This window comes from Typopeltis vanoorti, chromosome 22 (genome assembly GCF_054136105.1).
Source record: "Typopeltis vanoorti isolate ZY-2024b chromosome 22, IOZ_Tvanoo_1.0, whole genome shotgun sequence".
Lineage (NCBI taxonomy): Eukaryota > Metazoa > Arthropoda > Arachnida > Uropygi > Thelyphonidae > Typopeltis > Typopeltis vanoorti.
The window spans coordinates 43,856,581-43,883,055 of record NC_143570.1 but is presented as its reverse complement, the minus strand read 5'-3'; the positions used below and the strand labels follow the sequence as shown (position 1 = coordinate 43,883,055).

At 34.9% G+C, this 26,475-nt stretch overlaps 1 protein-coding gene across 1 annotated transcript in view; it reads left to right on the top strand.

The window, feature by feature from the left end:
- The window catches only part of LOC150094368 (uncharacterized), a 157,367-nt gene that overhangs the window by 122,914 nt on the left and 7,978 nt on the right, over positions 1-26,475 (top strand). The window contains exons 11-12 of the mRNA XM_090412453.1: positions 4,786-5,255; positions 22,954-23,078. Coding sequence (XP_090268579.1) covers positions 4,786-5,255; positions 22,954-23,078 — 595 coding nt within the window. The remainder of the gene's footprint in view (positions 1-4,785; positions 5,256-22,953; positions 23,079-26,475) is intronic.

Below are 26,475 nucleotides of genomic sequence, written 5' to 3'. Positions count from 1 at the left end.
TTTTGAATTCGTTATACATTCAGATTATTTCAGCTGGAAAAACAAGATCTACAAACAAGTTGAAGGTACTGCCATGGGTAGCCCTCTGTCTCCACCTTTGGCAAACTATTTTTTGAAACATCTAGAAGACACCTTGTTCTCATCCATTCATCCCCAACCCTCTCTTTGGTTTCTTTATGTCGATGATGTTTTTGCTATTTGGCCACATGCTGAAGAGGAACATTTACCACATTTCTACAATAGATAAATAGCCTTCACCTATGCATTCAGCTCACCATGGAAAAAGAAAAGTCTGGTAGTTTACCATTTTTGGATATCCTCCTTACACACGCATCCTCTGGTACTTTGTCTACAAGTGTCTATTGAAAATCTATTTTTACTGGAAGATACATTCATCAAAAGTCTGCTAATCACACCTCTCAAAAAATTGGCATTATGAAATCTTTAATTAATAGAGCACATGAAGTGTGCTCCTCTCCATTAAGCTTACAACAAGAAATTTTCACTGTAAAAAAGTTAATAGAATCTAATGGTTACAACTCCAATCAAATCCAGCAGATAATTGACTCCTATGTTCCAACACCTCAGGATTCTTCAACTGACTGCAGAGTTCCAATCCCTTACATTTCAGGCATCTCAGAACCTATAGGCAGAATTTTGAAGAAGTATCATCTTATTCCCATATATTTTCCTATCAACAAAATTTCTCACTTGTTACCATCTGCAAAAGACAAACTGTCACCTCTATCATTAGCTGGTGTTTACCAGATACCATGTGAATGCAATGTATCTTATTTTGGACAAGCAGGCCATTCTGTGGGAAAAAGAATGAAGGAACATCAATATCATATCGAATATATGAAGCCTCATAAGTCTGGTCTAGCACAACATAGCATTGACACTAATCATAATATTCAGTGGGATAAAGCTTGTCTTCTCCACAGATGCAGGTATAAATATGAACACCTTTTTAAAGAAAGTTACGAAGCAAGCCCTCTTACATCGGCTGAATTTAAATCGAGATGACGGTCTCTCTCTCTCCCAAAAGTTTGGGAGACTCTTATTTTATGCAACCATCAATGAAATTATTATTTAATAATATTTTAGTAATTAATCTTCTGGCACACAACAGCAATTTATTTGGTGATCCACCGACTGTTCTGTACTTTGTATTTCATTCCTTTTAGCTGTTTGTTCTACACTGAGGATGTACTGTTACTTTCAGTATGAAATATTTGTACCTTTATTTAATTAAAGTTATTACTGTGGTCTATACATGTTCTATTATTAATATATATATTCATCATGTTTTTAGCCTATATTGCTTTAATCTGTAATACATCATATTCTGCAGTCCTGATTTCACCATTCCTCTTTAGCACTCTCTAGAATTTCTCTAGTTCTTTATTCTTTTCCACCTCTGTCCTGGAGACCAGACTTGAGCACAATAATCTGTATACAATCAAATTGAAATCTTGTAAAGTGGAACAGTGATTTGCTCTATTAGTATTAATTCCTTGGCCTTCTCATCATGATTATTATCTTCTGTGTTGTTTTGACCATATTTTGCAATGCCATCCCGAACTTCAACTTCATCACTCCAAGATCGCCAGCCTCATTAGTTTTTTGAGGAAAAGTCCTGTGAACATACTATGTCATTCTTACTTTCATCACCAAATGCATAATTTGCACATAAAAAAATGTGGATAAAGTTATCAATAAGAGCCTCCATTACTTAGTCGGTAGAAGATGCCTTTTTGATTGCAGAGACCTGGCTTTGAATTTCATCTAGGATATGAACAAATCATGGTTCATCAATTACTAGCAATCCAAGTAACTTAGCTTCTTAGAAACCTCATACTAATTATGATAGGGCGGTTAATTCTATTCGCATTGTATAGACTATGGTTGGGAAGCGTGTTTTTGATTAGTTTGCCTGTTTTGCAGGATGATAAATCTGAGTTTACACAAAGAAAACTATGGTGCTTCTGTAGGAGACTGGCTAACTCACCTTCTGTTGAAAGATCCTGATAAAGGTGAGTTAGCCAGTCTCCTACAGAAGCACCATAGTTTTCTTTGTGGAAACTCAGATTTATCATCCTGCAAAACAGGCAAACTAATCAAAAACACGCTTCCCAACCATAGTGTATACAATGCGAATAGAATTAACCGCCCTATCATAATTAGTATGATTTCTAAGAAGCTAAGTTACTTGGATTGCTAGTAATTGATGAACCATGATTTGTTTCTAGCAGTGAACACAAATTATGAAAGAGTTTGGAGTCATGTGATTTACTCTTGACATTTTCAGGACATTTGATGACTGGGTTTAGCATAGAGGCCTACTTATTAAACTACAGTCTTATAGTCTGTTTTTCTCTCTGGTTATTCACTGTGTCATAGTGATCAACCAAAGGGAAAACTGGTGTGTTCACTGTGTGTCATAGTTGGTTTCCTCTTTTCAGATTACCCAGCTAATGTCATAGTACTCCCATGATTCTTGAACTTTTATTCTCATATGCCTAAATGAGCTTTTCTTGCTAACCTCAAATACTGCCCATTGTTTTGCTAATGGATTGTACACTTTGTTCCTCTTCTTCTTATGACAAACCTTGTATTATTTAAACATTCTAAATTACAAGAGCTTTTATAATCCTTGCCTTTACCTAATCACCTTGCTATTCTCCAGTAGGTGAAGACAGCCCTGTGAACTTCAATTCTGCTAAAACATGTTTCTATCTTATTTTTTACAAGAAAGATTTTGCTTCACTTCTTACTTTTTGATAATACTCATATCACCAAACAAAATAATTTTTTCTTTTCCTGGGCTGACTGCATCTCTAGTCTTTGTCACAAAAGCATCATATTAGTCCTTCAAGCTTCAAAAAAACTTTGTCTCCTTTTCCATGTAAGACATTATTTATTGTCTGCACAACTAATAATAATATATAAATACAAAATCTACCTAACCTTAGAATATCATTCCCGCATTTGGAGTAATTTCCTAAAGGCCTGCTTCAAAAAATCTTGATGCTATTAATGGGACTGAAAGAAAAAGTCAGTCCCATTAATAGATAATATCACTATTTCTGCCAGTGATGATGATGTTCTGCTAAAGTGTCACCATCATTCCTTTACTTTCCTTTAAGCCTGTAAAAGAACATGAAGCAGCAATTCATCAATATCCATACACAATCTCGCTTCAAATTTTACAGAACTGACTGCTTGTCTATCTCTTTTATCCTTCCTACCTCCTGTTCTTTGTGTGTTAGGAAGATATATTAGATACACAACTTCCACATGGTTCATTATTATTTTCTGTTGATAGAAAATGAAACATATTGGGAGATATTTGCATAAGCAGTTGCATCATCATCCATTCCAACAGTACAGCATCCTCAAAACACTTATACACAGAGCCAAGGCTATTTATTCTAATGACACTGCATTTGCCACAGAAGTGAATTATTTTCACTTTTTTAGTCAATGTCTATAACTATTATAAAGTACTGCTTACTGTCCCCATCCCTTCCCCCACCTAACATACAAGATCACAACAAAATTATTCCTGTACTCTATATATAAGGTACATCTTAAAAGATAGCTAAATTCAAGATAACCTCCATGCTAATTTCAAACCACACACCCAACTAGCAACCTTCTCTTAATCTGGTCTCCAAAGAACTATCATCATTCTCTTGCATATCCTGCAATGTATACAAATTCTGTGTCTGCAGCTTAGCCTACTTTGGATAGAATAGTATATCTGTTAACATCTGGCTTGAAGAACATAAACTGCATTCACTATCACATTAGTAAGGCAAGAACTGGCATACCATGTCTGTATTCCCCTTTACGTGGAATTAAGTAGAAGAAGATAAATGTGGAACAATAGAAGACATCTATAGAGCCGGGACCTTATTCACCTGAATTAACTTCTTATTTGGGCACTATAGGGCATCACAATGATAGGACATAAGTTCATTTTCAATTACAATTTCAGTTGTTTTTGCAACAACTAGTTGATTGCGTTGTGTTTTACAACAGTTGTAATTTGTGCTCTGAAGAGATGCTGCTTGTAAATTATTCAGCAAAATATTAACTTAATAAATTATTTATTTTGTTCTTCCAGTATTGTTTATACTATGAAGCACTACTTTGAATAATTCCTTATCCTTGATGAATAATTCACCAATTCCTTCTTTCATTAAAGTTCCCATATTTTTAACTACTACAGTCTCCATACATGACATTATGTGCTATATTTTGCAACCCTTCCTGGGATGAAATCGCCCTGGTAAAAGAATACCATTTTTTATACTAAATAAGACAGAACACAAATTATTTTCAAGAGCTCATAAATAGTATAGTAAATGCTCAACTTACATGTTTAATTTGTTCTGAAGGTTTCTGCTCAAGTTAAATTGTGCTTTACAGTGCATTTTGTTTTTATGAAAGGAAAACAGAGAAAATCAAAGTTTGTTCAGTATTCAGTCAAGTACATAAATATAAAAATATATGTCAGGAAATGAATACAAATAGTATTGCATGTCATTGTGAATATGTAATACTCTATGAACAGTCTGCACTCTGCAGCTGTTTCTTTTATTGCTGTAAATTAGTTTAAAACATGCAATAGGATCTTGGGTTTTCTCTTGTATAAGCAAGACTTATCAGCATTCATTGTTGTATGTCTGAACATATAATTAAATTTTCTGTGATAAGCATTCTCCCCTTTCAGTATTAAATTATGTTAATTTCTTTCTTTTTTTTTTTTCTTCCCAGATTTCATCTTATTCTGAATTTATTTCACCAACAAGAAACTTACAGAAGCTATTTCAAAATGCATCTTATGCTCTTCTTCATGCTGGCTCATATTCAGGCTGTATCAGTTTATGCACAAGAAGTATTGAAAGTCAGAGATCCCATGCTATGCAAGAAATTTCTTTTAAACCAGAAATCAGCAACCCTAAAAATGATATTGCCAGTAAAAATAGGTGTTTAAATGATAACTTATCAAAATTAACCCTTTCGTGTAAAGCTGGATCTGAACATATAATGGATTCTGAATGTGATCAGCAATGTCTTAGATCTGTTAGCAAACATAAAACTGAAATACAAGTAATGTCTAATTCAAATGAAACCTGTGAAAATTTACAGAATTTTTCACTTGCTTCTGCAATATCTCTCATGATTCGTGGAGCAGCATTTTACCATGCTGATAATTTTCAAGATGCATTTAAGGATCTGAGAAGGTAAATCTGTCATTACTTTATATATAGTAATTAAATTGTACTTTTATATCAGTACAGAAGGATTTAACTGAGCTATTTAATAGCATTTTTATGCATTTCTAGTTTTCATTTTTTAAATGTTTATAATTTTTCAGCATACCAATATTGCATTTAATAAGTATATTATGTGTCTGTAAAATAGCATCATCATTATTGCCATTTACTGGATATATTTACTCTCGAGGAGGTGTAAAGGATAATATGGTAATTAAATATAATGGTGGGTGACTTTATTTTTAAACTTCTAAGATTGTTCATGATGAAGTACCATATTTTTACAAATATGGTACTTCATCATGAAAGTAAGTGTATAAGACGATACTTTTTTCTAAAATTTTTAGACCAAAAATTGGGGGTCGTCTTATACACAGGAGGTAACCTGTTGACAGACCTATGGTTGCCATGGTGAAACTGCCGGTACCTTGTCTCCACAAACAGGCTTCCGCCAATCACTAGCCTTTGTTAACTCTGTCGATTGACGTCATTAACGGCTAATTCTGAATAAACCAATCAAAACTCTGAAAGCATTCATACGTCTGTAACTCGTTGGCAGAGTAAGTTAATGTATTAACAATATTTTGAGCATAGTCCATAAAAATGTCTGAAAATATAAAACGATTGTCATATTCTTCAAAATTCAAGTTAAAAAATCGTCAATTATGCAAAAGAACATGGAAATAATGCTTCAGGGAGACAGTTTGGACCTCCTCCCACTGAGTGTAGATTAGACAGTGGAGATGTTTAAAATATTGATTTCTAATTTTGGGTTTGAAAAAGTAGGGTTCATCTTATACACAGAAAAGTACGGTAATATCTTCAAGATATTTTCACATTAAAACTTTAACTAAAAATAAATAAATAAATAAACCATTGGTTCATTTGATTTTTTGAACTGCTTTTTCACAATTTGGATAGGGGAACATTAAGTGCAAATGGCTGATGACTGGTAATGTGCACCTTACCTTTTCAAAACAAATTTGTCACAGCATATGCTAGCCTGATTGAGTATTGGCATAATTGCTCTCCAACCAACAGGTCATAGGTTGAATCCCAGCAAGGATATGGTTGTTTGTGATTGTCTTTAGTTGGGAGATGTAGCTTGACTTGAAGTGGTTTGATAAAGTTCCATATTTGGTCTCTAGAGTTTCTGGGCTATATCAAAAATAAAAATTAAAAAATACAAACAAAAAAAATTAAATAAGTAATAAAAATAAAATCATTAACTCATCCATCATACTAAATGTACTATAGGTTGACAACATTTTGTGGACTGGAATCATAAAAAAAAAAACCTTTATTAAACTTTGAGAAGATGCAACTTGCAGAGTATGGTGGACAGGAGGAAGAGGGGAGATATGACAGAGACCTACAACTTAATTAGTGGTTGTTATAGGATCAATGCTGGAGAGGTTCTACAGAAAGTAGTGGGAAATCAGGGGAGAACCAGAGGTGATCCCTGGAAACTGTATAAAGAGGGTGTGAGTAGGGGAGTGAAAAGCAGGTTTTCACTCCCCTACTCACAGAGAGTAGGGGAGTGAAGAGAGAGTAAGAGAGTTTAAATCACGGCATGATGAGCTGTGTGTTTGATAAAAGGACCTCCTAGATGAGTCTTTGACTCCATGGGGTTTTGGGTAATAATAATAATAACTTGTCCTGTAATCTTTGTGTTAGGTTTATTTAACATGTTCACACCAGAGAGAGAGAGAGAGAGAAAATATCTCACTCTACAGTTTCTTGTTTGAGGATTGGTGGATGTGCCACATATTGCGATTGGTTCCTCAAGTGTAACCAAATCGACATGGCAGTGGGGGGGGCAATGTGGTTGTTGACATATATTAAAAAACAATAATTGAGGACAGTGCTATATTTGGCTAGTATATTTGAATTATTAAAATGTGTAAAATGTGAACCAATATTAATCAGCCATGTGAGAATGGCAAATATGAGGATGTTTGAGAACAGATGTGAATAGAAACACTTTTATTACTGGCAAATGAATTATTAATAATTTGCATTTGTGAAATAACAAACCAATAATAAGCAGTGGCTGTATACATCGGTAGCTCAGTAAATAACAGTAATGCGAGGATTATACAGTGAATTAATAATGTTGATCAGGTGATTCATCTAGGCTTGTAAAGATTATGTGAGTAGTTGCAGCAAAAAATCATCTTGTACAATTTGTTGTGCTTGTTATGTGTATTTATCACTACGTTTTATTTATATTTCACTTTGTTTTCTAAGAATTTTCTTTTGTTCACTGATGATCAATATACACTTTTTACATTCATCATTGAAAGTTTTGATGTTGAAAGTTTATTTTCCACTTGGTTAGAGTATAATAAATTTAGTTTAATCCTTTATCCAAGTGTGAGCAAACAAAGTTTGCGCCTGAGAGTATCTTCAGGACTGGGTTAAGGTGGTACACACCAGGGCAACTCGTTGCAAAGGTGGAGCAAGCTACCAACACTCCTATCCTAGTATCTCCTATAATGCAAAACACATCTCCTTGCGGATATGTCTATTGTTATGCATTAAGGGAAGGGCCACTACCCAGACCGGTTTCGACCTTTATTGAGGTCTCTTCAGTGGGAGCCAGGCCCAAGTCGAGATATCAGGCAGAAGCATTTGCAGGTCATCTCCACCTATAGGAATTGCCAATTGGTGTGCCACCCTTTTTTAATAAATTACTCTGGATTTAGAGAAAGATGTTGAAAGTTTATTTTCCACTTGGTTAGAGTATAATAAATTTAGTTTAATCCTTTATCCAAGTGTGAGCAAACAAGGTTTGCACCTGAGAGTATCTTCAGGACTGGGTTAAGGTGGTACACACCAGGGCAACTCGTTGCAAAGGTGGAGCAAGCTACCAACACTCCTATCCTAGTATCTCCTATAATGCAAAACACATCTCCTTGCGGATATGTCTATTGTTATGCATTAAGGGAAGGGCCACTACCCAGACCGGTTTCGACCTTTATTGAGGTCTCTTCAGTGGGAGCCAGGCCCAAGTCGAGATATCAGGCAGAAGCATTTGCAGGTCATCTCCACCTATAGGAATTGCCAATTGGTGTGCCACCCTTTTTTAATAAATTACTCTGGATTTAGAGAAAGATGTTGAAAGTTTATTTTCCACTTGGTTAGAGTATAATAAATTTAGTTTAATCCTTTATCCAAGTGTGAGCAATGGACTGGGTTAAGGTGGTACACCCAGTCCTGAAGATACTCTCAGGCGCAAACTTTGTTTGCTCACACTTGGATAAAGGATTAAACTAAATTTATTATACTCTAACCAAGTGGAAAATAAACTTTCAACATCTTTCTCTAAATCCAGAGTAATTTATTAAAAAAGGGTGGCACACCAATTGGCAATTCCTATAGGTGGAGATGACCTGCAAATGCTTCTGCCTGATATCTCGACTTGGGCCTGGCTCCCACTGAAGAGACCTCAATAAAGGTCGAAACCGGTCTGGGTAGTGGCCCTTCCCTTAATGCATAACAATAGACATATCCGCAAGGAGATGTGTTTTGCATTATAGGAGATACTAGGATAGGAGTGTTGGTAGCTTGCTCCACCTTTGCAACGAGTTGCCCTGATGTGTACCACCTTAACCCAGTCCTGAAGATACTCTCAGGCGCAAACTTTGTTTGCTCACACTTGGATAAAGGATTAAACTAAATTTATTATTCATCATTGGAATTATCTATCCTTTCATAAATCCTACCTTCATCACATAAGTTTTATCAGTGGCTCTTCTATCTTATCTCACATGTGCTAGTATTTTGTTGGAGATGAATGGATGCAGTCCACTTCTTATAATACATAGGATTCATTTTTATTCAGGAATAGGTGAATTTTTACTCCCTGTGTCTATTGTTTCTGAAGACTGGAATGAAAATGTTACTTACTATAGTGTAAAAAAAAAAAATCCCATCTGCAACAGACACTATATTGCAGAATACACTACAGAGACATTTACAGTCTGTTATATATTTAGTGATAGTTTGTATAATCAGAGACAGCTGGATCAAAATAACCCTACGTAATCAAAAATACCTTTTCCACACGCATGATGCTTCATACTCACAAGTAAAATAGTTTTGTTGTAACATCAAACATAGTATCTAACTAAATACATTATATATTTGTCCAAACATCCTCTTGCAAATTTTCAGTTGCAGAAAATACATGTTTAATAAACTTGCCCATGCCAGTATTGACTAACTCAGGAGCCAATTGAAGAAAGGTTCAGAAACGTTCCTCTAATTGGACTAAAATCGAACTTAAGTATTTGTTCAGGTGACCTAACACTATGGATGCAAACACCACTTTCACTGAGCTACACAAGCTCATAATAAATAATTCAATTCAAAATATTTGAATTGAATTATTGAAATATGAATTGACATGTTTAAAAAAAAACACCTGTTTATAATGCATTCGTTGAGTACAGAAAGCAAACAGTTTATCTGAAGCAAATTTTCTAAAGTACAGTACTGAACAAATTAATCCCAACACTCATATTTTAAAGAAAAATTATAATTTTGCAAGAAAATAAATGCAAAAATTAAACTCCAATTTTACCTAATAATTTATGTGCTACTCTGTTCCTAATAAGTTCATTAATTCACAGAGGCATGGACCCAATGTAGAACACATTTTTTTTATTTCTGCATCTCAGAACCATACTTTTATAATGATTTTATAATGCTATCCTTTGTATCACAATTTAATTTTCCAAGTCTCTTTTTCACTATGGCCCACAAATTTTCTATTGGATAATGTCAGGAGAGTTACCTGATCACTGAAGCAATTGGATGTTGTGATTTTTGAGGAACTTATTCACTTTTTTTTGAAGTGTAGCATGGAGCGAGATTCTGTTGGGAGATGAGTTCTTTATCTTTCTGAATCTGTGGGACCACTCTTTTCTCAAATATTTTTATGTATTGGTCATTTTTCATCATACGGTCAACAGGTATGTGATCTTGGACTGTCATATGTAAAACAACCCCAGAACATCTTTTTAGCTGGGTATTTAGAAGCTTGTTGAAAGTGGGTGGGTGGGAGAAGTCGTCTCATCTGCTGATTTGTGAACAAATGAAAAAACTTTGACCTTGGACAAAGAAATGGCTCTCATCTGAGAATATGACCTTCTCCCACTTCTCAGCAATCCAATCTTTGTACACTTTTGCCCATTGGAGCCTCTTTTCTGCATAGCCTTGGTCAACAGTTTCTTTCTTTTTTTTTTGGTCTATGGACAGTCCTCCCTGCTTCCAACATTCTTCGACAGACTGTCATGTCAGTCTGTCACATTATGTCCATTAATCCCACTAGCTGCCAAGTTCCAAGATTGTCCGTTGTATTCATTTTGCTTTTCCTAACTAGTAAATGATATTCAGTAAGTGTAGTTTTCATATTTCACTCACATTTTCCTTTCCTTTTCTCTCAGGAGAAGAGGTACCTGTCTTCCTAAATGTCTTTAAAATTGCATTAATAGTAGCCAAACCAACACCACACTCATCAGCAATTTGTCTTTCCAAGACACATGGATGTGTGCTGAGAAAGAGTACATATTTTTGAATGCTATCTTTGAGATGAATCCATTTTATAGCTACACAAAATGAATACAACACTACAAATGTCAACTTGTTCACATTATTAAAAATGCACACTATTCATAAACATCATACAGATAATTAAAACATTCAGCACTTACCCAATATAAACTAAAACAAGAACCACACCAAAATCAAAAACTTGACGAAAGTTCACTGTTAGAACTTTTAAGCTGTATAAATCCAAAACCTTAGTTTTGGATTTATTGCCCTTAATTCTGTCCAGAAGAGTGTAATCTAGTTAATGGATTACCCTGTCCCTCTTATCTCTCTCTCTCTCTCTCTTTTCCCCTCCCTTCACTAAAGAAAAAGAATCAAATAATTGTCTACTCATACATTGGTCATACATCTTTCTTCCATGGATGAAATATGCTTTTCTCCCAAACCCGATTGCCACCATTACTTCACTTTCCCTTAAGCATGTTAACACAGAAACAACTGCTGGTTAACATTTGTACTGTGAAGTTTCAAATCTGTTGAACCAACATCTGAACTTCCTCATTCTGTCTACTTCTGTTCTCTGTAACAGTCTTCCTCACATTTTTCTTAAGAATTACAAACTTTCATTTGTCCAAAAATCATATCAACATGTTCTTGTTTCCTCTCACACAATACTGATGTTCTTTGGGTTTCTTGTATCATCATCATCATCATCATCAAATTCCTGCCATGTACCCTCAAAGGGTTTACAGGATATGATAATACTACATGAAAATAGACAATTACTAACTCCCTATCTACAATTTTTCTCCAAATCAGTCTGTAACTTGTCAAGACCCCAACATTATCAGATCTTATATTTGTATCATCTAAGGCACTTTGTACCGTATCAATCCATCTATATGTTGGTCTTCCTCTGGGTCGTTTTCCTGCCAAACTGGCAGAGAACACTTGTTTTGCTAATCTTTCATCGCCCACCTGAGATTAGCTCTGCTAATGCATTCCTGGATGCTGACAATGTCAAGTTCTTTCCTAATATCCTCGTTTTTAATATGATATTGCCATTGATGCCATCTGGTCACGGCTCTAATCTTTCTCAGGACTCTCATATCTGTGGTCTCTAGTCTTTGGTCAAGTGTTTTACTTCTGACCCAGCTCTCAGATCCATAAGTTAAAACTGGTTTGAACACTGTCTTGTATACAGCTAATTTAGTGTTCCGACTAATTTCTCTCTTATTCCATATGAATTTATTTAATTGACTTCCTACCATACCAGCTTTGTTGATTCTGTTGTCTATTTCCATATTTAATTTACCATCTTCACTAAAAATCACGCGTAAGTAGCTGAAATGTTTTACTTGTTCCACAGGTTCTCCATTCATAACACAGTTGACATTTTCAACGATTCTACCTATTTTCAATGTCTTTGTCTTTTTATTGCTGACCTTCATACCATATCTATTACAACAGTTATTCAATTTAGTTAGGGAATCTTGCAGATTTGTAGCAGATTTATTTAGGAGTATAACATCGTCTGCATAAAGCAAAGAGCTGACATTAACATCTCCAATTTTGATATCCGGTCCAATACCACTTTGTTTCATAATGTGATCCATATAGATAATGAATAAAATAGGGATAATGTGCATCCTTGTCTCACACCAGATTTAACATTAAACCATCTTCCTGTACTTCAATTCTAACTGCTGACTACTTGCAACTCAAATAAAGACTGAGTATTGCTTGATATAATGCCTCATTGACACCATATAACTGTAGTGTATTGAATAGCTTCTCTCTTGACACCTTGTCATATGCCTTTTCCAGATCGACAAAACTTAAATACAGATTTTTGTTATATTCCTTGCTTTCTCAACTATTTGTCGTAAAGTGAAGATCTGATCCTGACAGCCTCTATTTGGCCTGAATCCAGCTTCTTCTTCACCATGCTTTTCTTCCACAATTCTTCTCAACCGTTTCTCAAATATACTTGCATAGATCTTGCCAAGAACATTCAGTAGGTAAATACCTCTGTAATTCTCACATTCAGTTTTATTTCCCTTTTTTTATATGGGTACTATTAGAGCTCTATTCCAATCATCAGGAATTCGTCCCTCTGTCCAGGCCTTCTGAACTATGCAGTGCAGCCACTGTAAGACTTTTATACCACCGTACTTCAGCATTTCTGGTCGAATATCATCTACTCATGCTGCCTTTTCATATTTCAAGCCTTTGATGGCTTTTTCTACTTCAAGTATGGATACGTATTCCTAACTGTATGCCTGTTGAGTGTTTTTTTACCACTGTGCTATCACTGCTTGTTTCATTTAGCAATTTTTCAAAGTAATTACTCCATACTCCAAGGATATCTTTTTCTCCCATTTTCATGTCACTTTTATCATCTTTAATTCATTTTTACAGCACTCTTTCATCCATTTCTAAGCTTCTTCAACAACCTCCAGAATATCTTACCACCTTTTTGATATTTATTTTCTATGTTCTTGCCAAAGTTCTGCCATGACTTTAGTTTAGCTAGTTTTACACAGTGTTTAGCTTTCTTACATTTTTCTCTGTATTTTCTAAGAGCACAAGCTGACTTATTTGCCAGGAACGTTTGATATGCTTTCTTCTTTTCCTTCACTGCATCTTTTACTTGGTTCCTGTTCTCAAATTCTTTCATTTTTTCTTCAATAATCTTTGTGTATTTTAGTCTACAGTTGACATCTGAGAGCTACTCAACTTTTATTTGCTTTAAAACTTTCTTACATGTTATTCTTTTCAATATGAAATTCAATTTTATCCTGCTCAAGACTAAATAGTGATCACTCCCAATTTCAAATCCTCTGTACACTCTGGTGTCCTGCACCAGGGAGAAAACATCACTATCAACAATAACAAAGTCAATGAGACTTTTCTTATTCCTTGCCTCTTCTCTCCATGTAAATTTGTGCACATTTTTATGTTGGAACATGGTGTTAGTAATAACCAGTCCATGTCCTGAGCAGAAATCCAACAGGTATTTGCCATTATTATTAGCTTTGCTCTTTTCTCCAAATTTTCGCAAAATATTTTTGTATGTCTCATAATCACTTCCTACTCTGCTATTTAGATCCCCAACAAGGACCAACTTTTCCTTTTTCATTGTGTCAGTAGCTTTCTCTAGAGCGTCAAAAAATCTTTCTCTTCTACCTTAGTAGAGCCTTCTGTGGGACCATAGGCACAAATAAGTCTCATTGTCCAGTTCCCCATTCTGATATTTGCCCATATCACTCTACTTGAGACTGCTTGCCATTCAAGAAGATTAGCCTCATATTTAGTGTTGAATACTATGGCTACTCCTTCTTTTACTTGATTCTCATTGCCTGAATATAACAGTTTGTATTTATTGCTCAGAAAGGTCTCACCAATTTTTGTCTTTTTTGTTTCAGTCACCCCTATTACGTTGATCTGGTCCTTATCTAATTCCTCAGCTAGCTCCATTTCTTTGCCATTCAGGCTTTTTATGGTGATAGTACCAATCTTCAACTCTGGTGATATTGAGTGGGGTGTGTTTTAGGGTTTGTTCCAGTAGCTGACTTTTCGCTGTTTGCCCTGGTTTTGTGGCAAAAACAACGGGGGTCTTGTTTAACTGGGCAACGCCCCAGCCGGCATGAAATTTTGTCATGTTGTGCCATCATTTTGTATGTGAGTTCATATGTTTAAAAAAAAAAAGATGTTCACTGTCATCGTTAGTTTATAGAAAACCATAAAAACTCATGCTGATGGTACTAAAATAAACAATTGTGCATACCCAACCCTATATTTATTTTTTAATCTAATAGCTTCAACTCCTGCAGAATAGATGAAATACTATATGTCAATCCTTTACCATCTTGTAACTCCTGAAAACATACTCAAAGGGCTACTTATTTGTAACTTAGTCTGTTTTTGATGGACAGGAAGAACTGGTAATATCTGACTTGAAACACAAAAATATTTAGGATATCATCATTATGACAAAGATGAGCCCAATGGACCATATATTGGATGATCCTTCATATAGGATTAGAGGAAAGGAAACAACAATATTACATAGGAGCCATTAATGTGTTATGGATGGAGGGAGCACCTTACTTGGAACTTGTTTCCTGTTAAGGCTGCTCTGAATATCTTGAATAAAAAGCCATGGAACATGCCCGTTCTTGTTGGACAACCATGTTTGGGTGCGGGATATAAATTCAGAAACTCGACCTCCCCTTGATTTATTCGCACAATCAAAAATAATCACAGAAAAAGAGGTCAGCAAAGAGATCTTGAAATGAAGTTTCAAGTTATAAAGCAACATGAAGCTGGTAAGCTCATCAATGTGATCGCACATGACTTTGGATGGTCTCATTCTACAGTGACGACCATTTTGAAAAATAAGGATAAAATCGCAGAGGCTGTGAAAGGATCTTCTTCCATTAAATCGACGATAGTGACGAAGCAACGACAAGGTCCTCTCGGTGATATGGAAAAGCTACTTGCATCATGGATAGAGGACCTGAACCAAAAGCACATACCTTCATCATAACTGCTAAGGCACTAAGTCTCTTAAACATGTTGAAGGAGAAAGCAGAACCCGATTATGACTACGAATTCAACGCTTCTTCCGGTTGGTTCATAAGATTCAAGCAACATTTTGCGCTACATAATGTGAAAATATATGGTGGATCTGCAAGTTCCGATGAGAAGGCTGCCAAGGAGTTTGTGGAGAAATTGGATAAAATTATTTGCCACAGCAAATATTTAATATGGTGAGATCCTTGTTTTGGAAAAAAATACCCGAGCGACATTCATCACAAAAAGCTAAAATCTATACCTAGTTTCAAAGTTGTTAATGCCTTTCTTACGATTCTGTTAGGGGTAATATGGCTGGATATAAACTGAAACCATTTGTGATATGGCAGAGTAAGAATCCACGATTTCCAAAACATTAGGAAGCATACTCCCAGTTCATTATCGGAGCAATAAGAAGTGGTGGGTGACTCAAAAATTGTTTGAGGATGCCTTAATCAACTGCTATGCAAGTGAAATAAAAAGCTATTTTGTGAAAGAAAATGTAGAATTTAAAATTTTATTAATTCTAGATAATGCTATGTCTTATAGCAGTGATGTTCAAGGTCATGTTTCTCCCTCCATACACTACTTCATCGATCCAACCGATGGATTAGGGAGTTCTTGTAGCGTTTAAGGTTTATTATCTATGGAGAACGTTTTCACAAGTGATTTCTGCCTATGAAGGAAATAACCAGACTCTCATGCAATTCTGGAAAACATTCAATATTTATCATGCTATTAAAAGTATTGCTATGGCTTGGGACGAAGTGATCTCTCGATGTATGAGTGGCATATGGAAAAAGACATTAAAATGGTTTGTGCATGATTTTGGAGGTTTGTAATAGTGGGCCTAGCAAACAATCTGAATCTCGAAGTGAATGATAACATAATTCAACTCATAGAAAGTTCCCCTGAAGAGTTGACCAACGAAGAATTGGTCGAACTGGAAGAACAACTGTTGCAGAAGAGGAAGAGAGAAAAGAGAAACAGGAAAAGGTAGTTAAAAAATTTACAGTGAAGGGTCTTGCAGAAATGTTCTTTGCAGTTAGCAATGTTCTCAAAATGGCTGAAGACATGGACCCAATGTTGAACGCTACTTAATAATAGAAATGGAAGTACATGATGCGTTTGCTTGCTATGAACAAATTTATGATGAAAAGAAGAAGAGGAATAAGCAAAGCACGTTGGCCATTTCATCAAAAAAAAACAAAGGTTACACGAGAAGAGCCACAGCCTGATCATTCACACAGGGAAGGTAAATGAAGATGTGATTGTGGAGGAAGATTCGGGTGATTATTCTCCTGTTTTATAGTGGCAGTAACACACAGTACAGTTTTATAACAAGATTTAAAAATTAAAATGACAGTATACTTATTATGGTTAAGTCTCTAACCCCTAAGGAGGTTTTATAGTGGCAGTAATACACATTACAGTTTTATAACAAGGTTTAAAAGTTAAAATGACAGTATACTTATTATGGTTAAGTCCCTAACCCCTAAGGGGGTTTTATAGTGGCAGCAACACACACTACAGTTTTATAACAAGGTTTAAAAATTAAAATGACAGTATACTTATTACAGAACCCCTGTAACTCTGTTGATTTAATGTATCGACTTACGTCCTGCTGGCTTGAACGGAACCCAGATGTAAGTCGAGGGATGACTGTATCCAGGCCTAGAGGATGCTATTCAAGAACATCAGTTCTCTTATAATCTGAATTTTTGTAGTGCTTTTGATTGTAGTGCTTTGTGTTTACTGACAAATGCTCCTGTGATCTGGTTTGAAATCCAACAAAACATCAGCATTTTTCTTATTTAGTTTTGTGCTGTTGAAAATACATTATAAATTATAATATTGTTGAGGTTTTTGTTTATTTGGGATTCTCAATGCATGAGATAGTATTCCACTTAAACTAACATTAAACACATTAAAGTATAGTTAGTGATAGATGAGTTATGAAAGACTTATGAACATATTCCTGTCAATTTGTGTAGCCACTATGCTTGAACTCCCTCTGCCCATGACTGACAGACAGACTAAGTAGCAGAAGGATTATTCATTAGCTGACCAGAATTTCCTGATTCTTTGCTCTCAGGTTCATTGGTCCCATGCATTATCTAGCAGTAAGACTGCAGAACTGGCTTTGTTGCTATATCTTCAAAATAGAGAGAGAGGTATGGGCTCCTAAGAAGAAAGAAGTAAAATAGAAGACAGAAACCAAAGAATTTGGTCTGGATATCAAACATTGACAACAGCCATTTCAGGCTCTGAATGAGCAGGGCATTTCACTGGTTAATGAAAGGCATCTACTATCTAGATGTCTAGTTGGCATTTCCTCCATCTAGAGAAGGTGTGCATTTATGCCATTAGTATTTTCCAGAGCCCTGCTTATGGAAACAGGCCAACTGCATGGGGAATAGTTTAGCTAATAGATGTTGCCCATCAATCAGCTCATTAAGTCAACATAGCAAACAAGTACAGGAATACCTTGTATAGCACAGTTTTGAACAGCACGGGTTTTGGTCTAACGCGGTTTTTATTATTACACTTATCATTATTACACTAACATTGTCAACACTGACCGGCGACTCACGGGCAAACGACAGTCAAGAGCCATGTTTATGCAGTAGTTATTCGATTGGCTCTCACGTAGACACATTCTTTCCCCGCGGCATTTTATTATTTACGTTAATATTAGTATTTAATATTTTTTATTATTTAAGTATGAGTGAAAAGAGACAAAACAAACAAGACACTTTTGGAGTAACAAAAAAAAAAACGCAAGTTGTGTGACATTAGAGAAGAAACTTGAAATTATAAAATGTCACGAGAATGGCGCTTCGTTTGCTAAAATAGCATGTGAGAATTCAATGAATGAGTCATCTGTATGAACAATTATTCAGAGCAAAGAAAAGATCAAACAACATGGAATGAGCACCGCTTCTTATATGTCAAAAGTGATCACGACAAATCGATCTTCTACAATTAAAAATATGGAACACCTTATAATGATCTGGATTGAAGATTGTAATCAGAAAAATATTCCTTTGAGTCAAATGATAATCCAGGCAAAAGCAACAAGTCTATATGACAAAATAAAAGAAAATGAAAGCGAAAATGAAGGAGGTACAGCCAGTGAAACTTTTATAGCAAGTCGTGGGTGGTTCTACAATTTCAAAAAGCATATGGGACTCCATAACGTAAGAATCCAAGGTGAAAGTGAAAGTGCTGACGAAATTATTTCCCAATGAATTGAAGGAGCCTATTGAGAAGGAAGGCTACACAGATGATCAAATTTTTAATGCTGACGAGACTGGCTTGTTCTGGAAAAGAATGCCATAGCGCACATTTCTAGCAGAGAAGGAAAAAACACAAGCTGGGTATAAAGTGTCAAAAGACCGATTGACACTTTTACTAGAAGGTAATGCATCAGGTGATTTAAAATTGAAGCCACTGTTAGTGTGCATAGCAGAAAACCCAAGCGCTCTTAAGGACTTTACAAAGAACAATTTACCTGTTCATTGGCGTTCAAATAAAAAAGCGTGGGTGACTCGTTCAATTTTCGAAGACTGGTTTAAAACTTGTTTTTGCCCTGAAGTTAAAAGCTATTGTAAAAAGAATGATGTTCCTTTCAAAATTTTGCTTTTATTAGACAATGCGCCAGGCCATCCAACTCTATTGACTGACTTAGATGAAAATGTCAAGATTCATTTTTTCCCTCCAAACACAACATCAGTTTTGCAGCCGATGGATCAAGGTGTTATCTCTACTTTCAAGGCTTACTATTTAAGACGAACTTTTGCTCAAGCTATTAAAGCTGCAGCAGAAGAAGATTCTTGGACTTGTAGTGAATTTTGGAAGACATTTAACATAAAAGATGCCATTCAAAATATTTATGAATCTTGGCAAGAGGTGACTCAAAGCAACATGAGAGCCATATGGCATACATATCTTGCCGCATTGTTCAAAGGACTTTGTTGCCTTTGCAACACAAAAAGGGGAAATCTCAACAGAAATTTTGCAGATGGGCAAAGATCTTGGTTTTTACAAGTTTAGATTGTAACAATGTGAATGAATGTATTGATTCTCATTCAAATGATCTGGATGATGAAACCCTTTTGGAGTTGGAACAACAACGAGCCTATGAAGCAGATGAAGACGAAGATAACCCCACTGATGTCATGGTTGAAGAATTTTCCTTTTCTGACCTTTCAACTTTTGTGAGAAAAATCGATGAAGCTTCCGACTTTCTCATAAATGCCGACCCGAATTTGGAAAGAAGCATCAAAGTGAGACAAATTCTCAATAATGCCATCAAATGCTACAGAGATCTAGTACTTGAAGAGACAAGGATGGTTCAACTAACACTTTAGTAAAAAGTAAAATTACTGTATGCTAAAATTGAAGCAATATTTGTTTTATTTTCTACAACTTTTATATCAGTTTAAAAGGATTTTATTTGTTATTTAGTTATTATTAGTTATTTTATTGGTTAATAAAAATAAAATTTTTTTTTTCATTTTTAAACATTTTTATTATCCTAAATTTTTGTAATAAACAAATTAAATTGAAAACCTTTATAAATAGACCTCAAATAACGCAGTTTTGCGTAGCGCAGACTCTTCTTGGAACCAATTAACCGCGCTATACAAGGTATTCCTGTATATTGTCAGGAGCATTAGATGATAGCTGCAATCATGCAGATATATTCTAATGGTTTTGATATTATTTGAATACTACATTGCTGAGGATTGAAAGTATTATGTTAATTAAATATTTAAATATATTTCATAAAAACGTTCCTCTAGTTCAATTTTAGGCCAACTAGAGGAACGTTTCTAAACCTTTCTTCAATTGGCTCCTGAGTTAGTCAATACTGGCATGGGCAAGCACGCTTTTCGTCCCATAAACTCAATAAATTCAACCATAGAATCCACACTATTTAGACAATAATTTTAGACAGCCTTGGGCCAGCTATCTGTGATTAGCTACTGGTGGAGATTTAACTTCCCCTCAGTCTCCAAATCTAAATAGGACTAAAATGGCCTCATCTGTTCTCTATAAGGAAAAAGGCATTGCAGATTTTTGTTTTTAATCATTTATAATTTTATTGTTGTAAGTTTTTCTATTTGGTTATACTATAAATTAAAGTTGCCAAGAAATTATATTCTTGGTTTAATTAACAAGGTGTGGCACCTTTCGGCTACTCATATATGGAAATATGACTTCTGCATTACTTCAACCTTGGTATCATGTCTGGGTAGTGACCCTTCCTATAATGCATAGCATTATGCATGTCTGTAAGAATATGTGCTTCGCATTATGGGATACTAAGGCAAGTGATGCAAAGTCATTAGCTTCTATATACAAGTTGCCCTAACCTTTATCCAAGTGTAAGCAAACTTTGTTTGCTTACACTTGGATAAAGGATAAAACCAGGAATATAATTTCTCGGCATCTTTAATTTATAGTATGATGAAGTGAAAAAACTTCCAACAACTATCTCTAATCCAGAGTATTTTAATAATATGACACCTTTCAGCTACTCGTATATAGAAATATGACTTCTGCATTACTTCAACCTTGGTATCATGTCTGGGTCTGGCTCCCACCGATGAGACATCAATAAAGGTTGAAACTGGTTTGGGTAGTGATCCTTCCTATAATGCATAGGCATATAAATGTCTGCAAGGATATGTGCTTTGCATTATGGGATACTAAGGCAAGTGATGTGAAGTCATTAGCTTCTATATGCGATTTGCCCTGTCTTGAAAATACTTCAAGTGCAAACTTTGTTTACGCTTGGATAAAGGATCAAACCAAGAATATAATTTCTTGCCATTTTAATTTATATTATAATTTTGTTGTTGAAAGGTTTAGCTGTGGTACAAAATATTAGTGCAGTTTCAAGAAACCTTTCTGAAAGAACAGAGAAACTTCAAGAAGTTAATGGTAATTCAGCATTAGTTATAAAGATGCATCCACTGTCACACATAATGTGCAACCAAAGGACGATACTAGCACTGCAGTTTTCAAAAGTCAGAAGAAAGCCAATAATATGAGGACCTAGTAAAAGTAAACTAATGTGCCAATCAAGTGCCTCAAGGATATCAAGAATTCTTCAAACTTTCCCATGGCATTTTGCCAAGAATGGGTGTCATAAAAAAAAAAAAGCTTCACTGTTGATCAGCAGCAGCAAGAAGAATTCATACACTGATGATTGCTTATTACTTGAGACATTTTTGGGTGATAGAAGTTAACTGTTAGTAGATTTGTCCGCTACTTTAGCAAGAATGAATTGAAGAGAGAGAGAGCATTTGGACAGTAACAGTAATTTGCTGCCCTTCTTTAGAATAGGTTCAAACTGTAAGTACCAACAGAATAGAAAAGCATAAAATGGCAATACAAACCAACAGTTTTTAACTCTGGAGTACAAACCTACCTTTCAAACAATTGAAACAGATTACAGATTACAATATCAGGACTTATTAACTTTCTTGGTATCCAGATTGGTCTAAATTCTTCTGATCTCTTTCTTAAAAAAAAATTAATTAAAAAAAAAAAAAAGAAGTAAGGGTGTCTGAAATGCTAGAAAGACAATTACTGTAATCATCTGTTGAAATATTGGAGAATGATAGGAAAAGTAAGTTCCACTAAGAGGATAGAAAATCATACAGACATTTCATATTCCACAGTGTATTGAAATTAAACGAGCCTTTGTAATAAATTTTGAAAATTGCAGAGTGCACCAGAATGATGAAAAATTCTAATTTCAATATTATGCTATATCCAAGAGTATTATTGTAAAATTATGCCAGTTAAAAATACATCTGTATTAGTATATTGTGTTTCTTTTCCAGATGCTTCATATATTCCATATGGTGTTAACAAAAATTATTATGGAGCACTCCATACTACAAAACCTGCTATCTACTTAATTCTCCATCTACACACTGCAATCCATCATTATTTCATCTGTTTATCATTCATGATGGATGTCTGAACAGACAAATAAAATATCTGTGTATCTCAGTTCATTCTTTATCTTTTAAATTAAAAGATTCCATTCATTACAAAGGAAAAGGCATTTTTTTTCCCTTTAATTTTGCAGATCATGAAAAATTTTAGGTATGTTATCTGAACTACAGTGATCTACTATTTATGGTTTTACTTAAGTTCCTTGAACGGGTTATTGTATCAGCCGACTCCTGGAATAGCGCTTGATAATACATCAGTTAACCAGCCAGTAAATTATTTCTCAAGAGATCACTGTAACTAACATCAGTTCTATCTTTATATTTTTCATAATGGAAATACATGTATTTAGTGTTAGATCTAGAGATAGGTACTTAGCTCGTAACTACATAAAATAGTGGATGGGAAGATTTCAAGCATTGCTTTAGCAGTGATGATCTTCATATTCAAATTCTAATTAAAGTTATATCAAATGAAATTTTTTGAAACTCTCAGCTAATTATATTAAAAATAATCACATCATTTTGAAGTACTGTTTGCCTTTTTATTCTAGTGCAAGATCTGTATTGCTGAAGCTAAAACAAAGTGTTATTTCAAACAGGAATGATAAAAATCAAGAGCTGAGTAGTAGTCCAGATAAACTTACTTTACCTCCTTCTAAGAAACCACGTCTTGAAGGTATCATATTGCAGTTATTGCAACTCTTGTTTATACAATTAGACAATATGGTATTATTATTTGCATGTGATTCTTACATCAGAAGCTGTTAATGAAAGATTAAAAAGAAAAAAAATCTCTAAGTTTAAGTGAATAATGAAACATTTATCATTATCAATGTTATATAAATTCTTAAGAGCAATTACCTCACGAAGAGTATCATTATTCTCACATCTGACAAATATATTAAATAAATCATTCCATTTCAATTTAGTATTAGATGTATAAGGATGAGAATGATTTGTTGAAAATGATTGCTTTAATTTATTAATCCATCAGATTTTCACTATTTAACATACAGTCAGATAGGAATAAACATTGGTATTTTTATCAAAGGAATTCTAAAGGAAAATCAGCTATTTACTTACAGGAAAAACAAATTTTTACTTGTGAGAAGATCACCATCTCTGTACAGTTGGTTTGCTATTAAAATGAATTCTCTTTTTGAATGTTCTAATGACTGCTAATTAAGCAGAATATATAAATGCCATAGTTTTGAATTAAATTCATATTACATGAATATTGCCACAGTTCCTCTTCCATTTCCTTACAAACCCATTTTTTGGAGTTTTTCAGTTTCTAAAAAACCTCCGAAACTAGTATTAATGAAAAGGTCATGTTGTGGCCTTTTTATTAATACCATTTTAAAAAGGGTGTCTTTTTCAGGCCTTCTCAACATCATAAAAAACAAGTAACAATAATAGTCAATAAATACCGGGTGATCCAAAAGTCACAGAAAAAGTAAAAATTCAACAGTTCGAAAAGTGTAGACAGTAGCACGATGCAGTTTTCACAGAAATGCACAGAAAGACATGGGATTTTTTTTAATAATGAAAAATTTTATTGCCAGAATAGTTACATTTGTCACTGACAGGTGGTACTGTAGCAGTCCCGGAGCTGCTACCTGTCACTACTTAAACCGTGAGGTATGTAAATTTCAGATATAGTGAATACTGAAGTTAAACTTTCAGCATTTAACGTTTATTACGAAGTTAAACATTCTGCCAAGGTGAGGCATGCTATCGTTACGAGATAAAGCACTTTTAGTTAAGCTGTACTATCAGAACTCCTAATGTGCAAGTGTGGCTTTGCGCACCTATCATTCAATGAGGGGTATTAGAAGTGGAAAGGGACTGATGTCTTGTTCCTCACTGATAGCTATGATGAAAAGGTTTGAGACACTGGCAGTTTGGAAGCACGTGCAAGAAGCAGGAGACCCAAAAAAAACTATTGCAGTTGTGCATGAGGTCGAACAAGAGACCGACACACAATCGGCAGCTTCCGCACATGGGGAAATGTAGTGTGTGTGAAATTTCAAGATGAACTGGCATTTCTTACGGGACTGTGTGGCGATCACTCAGGATCATCCTAAAGAGGTATCCTTACAAAATCCAACACGTATAGGAACTGAAACCAACCGATTTCGAGAGATGTCATGAATTTGCAAATTGGGCTTTTCAACAGATGGAAAACAATGCGGACTGGCTGTCAAATGTCCTGTGGACTGACGAGGTGCACTTTTCGCTTAATGGAAGTGTAAATGCACACAACTGCCGCATCTGGGCAAGAGAGAACCCACACACGATTGTGACAGCATGGTGTGGGTTCACTGTGTCATTAATTATAGGCCCCTTTTTCTTTGAGGAAGTCCACAGCGGCACATTTCGAACTGTTTCTGTCACAGGCAAGTGTTATGCAGCACTTTTAAGAGACAGCATCATTCCCTCCTTGCAAGAGAGGCAAGCACTCCATAGTGTAACATTCATGCAGGATGGAACACCTCCGCACATCACAGGTCCTGTCCAGCACCTGCTGCCATCAACATTTGGCAATGACCATGTCCTCAGTCGCTCTTTCCAGCACGAATGGCCACCAAGATCTCCAGGCCTTACACCTTGTGACTTTTGGTTATGGGGATACTTGAAGTCACAGGTGTACAGAGATCGGCCGACTTCATTGGCCATGTTGAAAGAAGCTATTCGCCATCATGTGACAGGAATTACAGCTGAAACCCTTTTCGATGCTGTGCAGGGTGGCGTGCCACGTCTGATGTCCATTCTTATGAATGATGGCCGTCACATTGAACATTTGTAATCCTAGCTGCGTTGCGAACTATGCTGCGCCACTGCACAAACTACTGACACAACTGAAGCGCCACCTATCGGTGGCAAATGTAACTATTCTGGTAATAAAATTTTTCGTTATTAAAAAAATCCCATTTTTTTCTGTGCATTTCTGTGAAAACCACATCATTCTACTGTCTATACTTTTCAAATTATTGAATTTTTACTTTTTCTGTTACTTTTGGATCACTCGGTATATATTAACTGATTATTATTTTTAGACTGTCATTATTATTAAATATCAGTGCAATTGACAGTAGTCGCAATGTGTTGTTTATTAGTCATAGGTACAAATACCAATACTTAACAGCACTTTACTTATCAGCATCATAATAGTGATAGTTGGTGACTACTATGATGGATAGATTGATGGATGCAAGTCAGTACTGTCAAGCAATATATTGGGCCTGAAAATGTTTAATTATTTCATTAAAATCATAATTATGATTTATTCGATTAAAATAGTTATTATAAATTAAATGCATATTATATTTCTGTAATATTTAATAAGCATAAATGTATGGTTTTATTATGTTTATAATTTAAATAAAAATTCATACTTTTTAAAATTTATATATATTTTTAAATTTCTTATATCAATCATACATAGTAATTGCACATTAATGCCTTGTGTGGACCAGAGATTGTGAAGAAAGTAGGAACCTGTTGTTGTTTCTTGAACATCTGGAAGTTTTTTTTGGGGAAAATAGCATGAAAACTGATACAGATGAAACGAAAGAGGATGATAAGAGGATTTGAAAATGGACTGTAAATGAATGTTAGCCAGCATGTTCTCATGCTATCATGGGCTTAAAGGCAAGGGGAAGAATGCCAGTTATGAGGAACATTGGCTGCCTCCCCCATAAGAATGTCCATATAAGAAGCATAGTGCAGAAATAGAATATCCATGAAAAAATGCATCGAGTGAGTCTGTGAGATAGGGATTGTCAGTTAACTGAATTGCACTCTTTTGTATAGCATGAAGCATTTTTAGGAATTTTTTTTTGTGTACTACTCCAAATGCAGGAACAGTATCCTAATATTGAGTTTATGGTGTTATACTTGTAACACTATAATAGAGGTATTGTCTTGAGTTTTTTTTTTTTGAATTGAAGTTTTTTTTTAGAAATTGAAGAGTATATATAGATGTGTTTATGTCAGGGAAGGCTAAAGTTGTAGATTATCCTAAAAAGATAAATATGATCTTGTTTGGAGATCTGGGTCAAGTAAGTAAA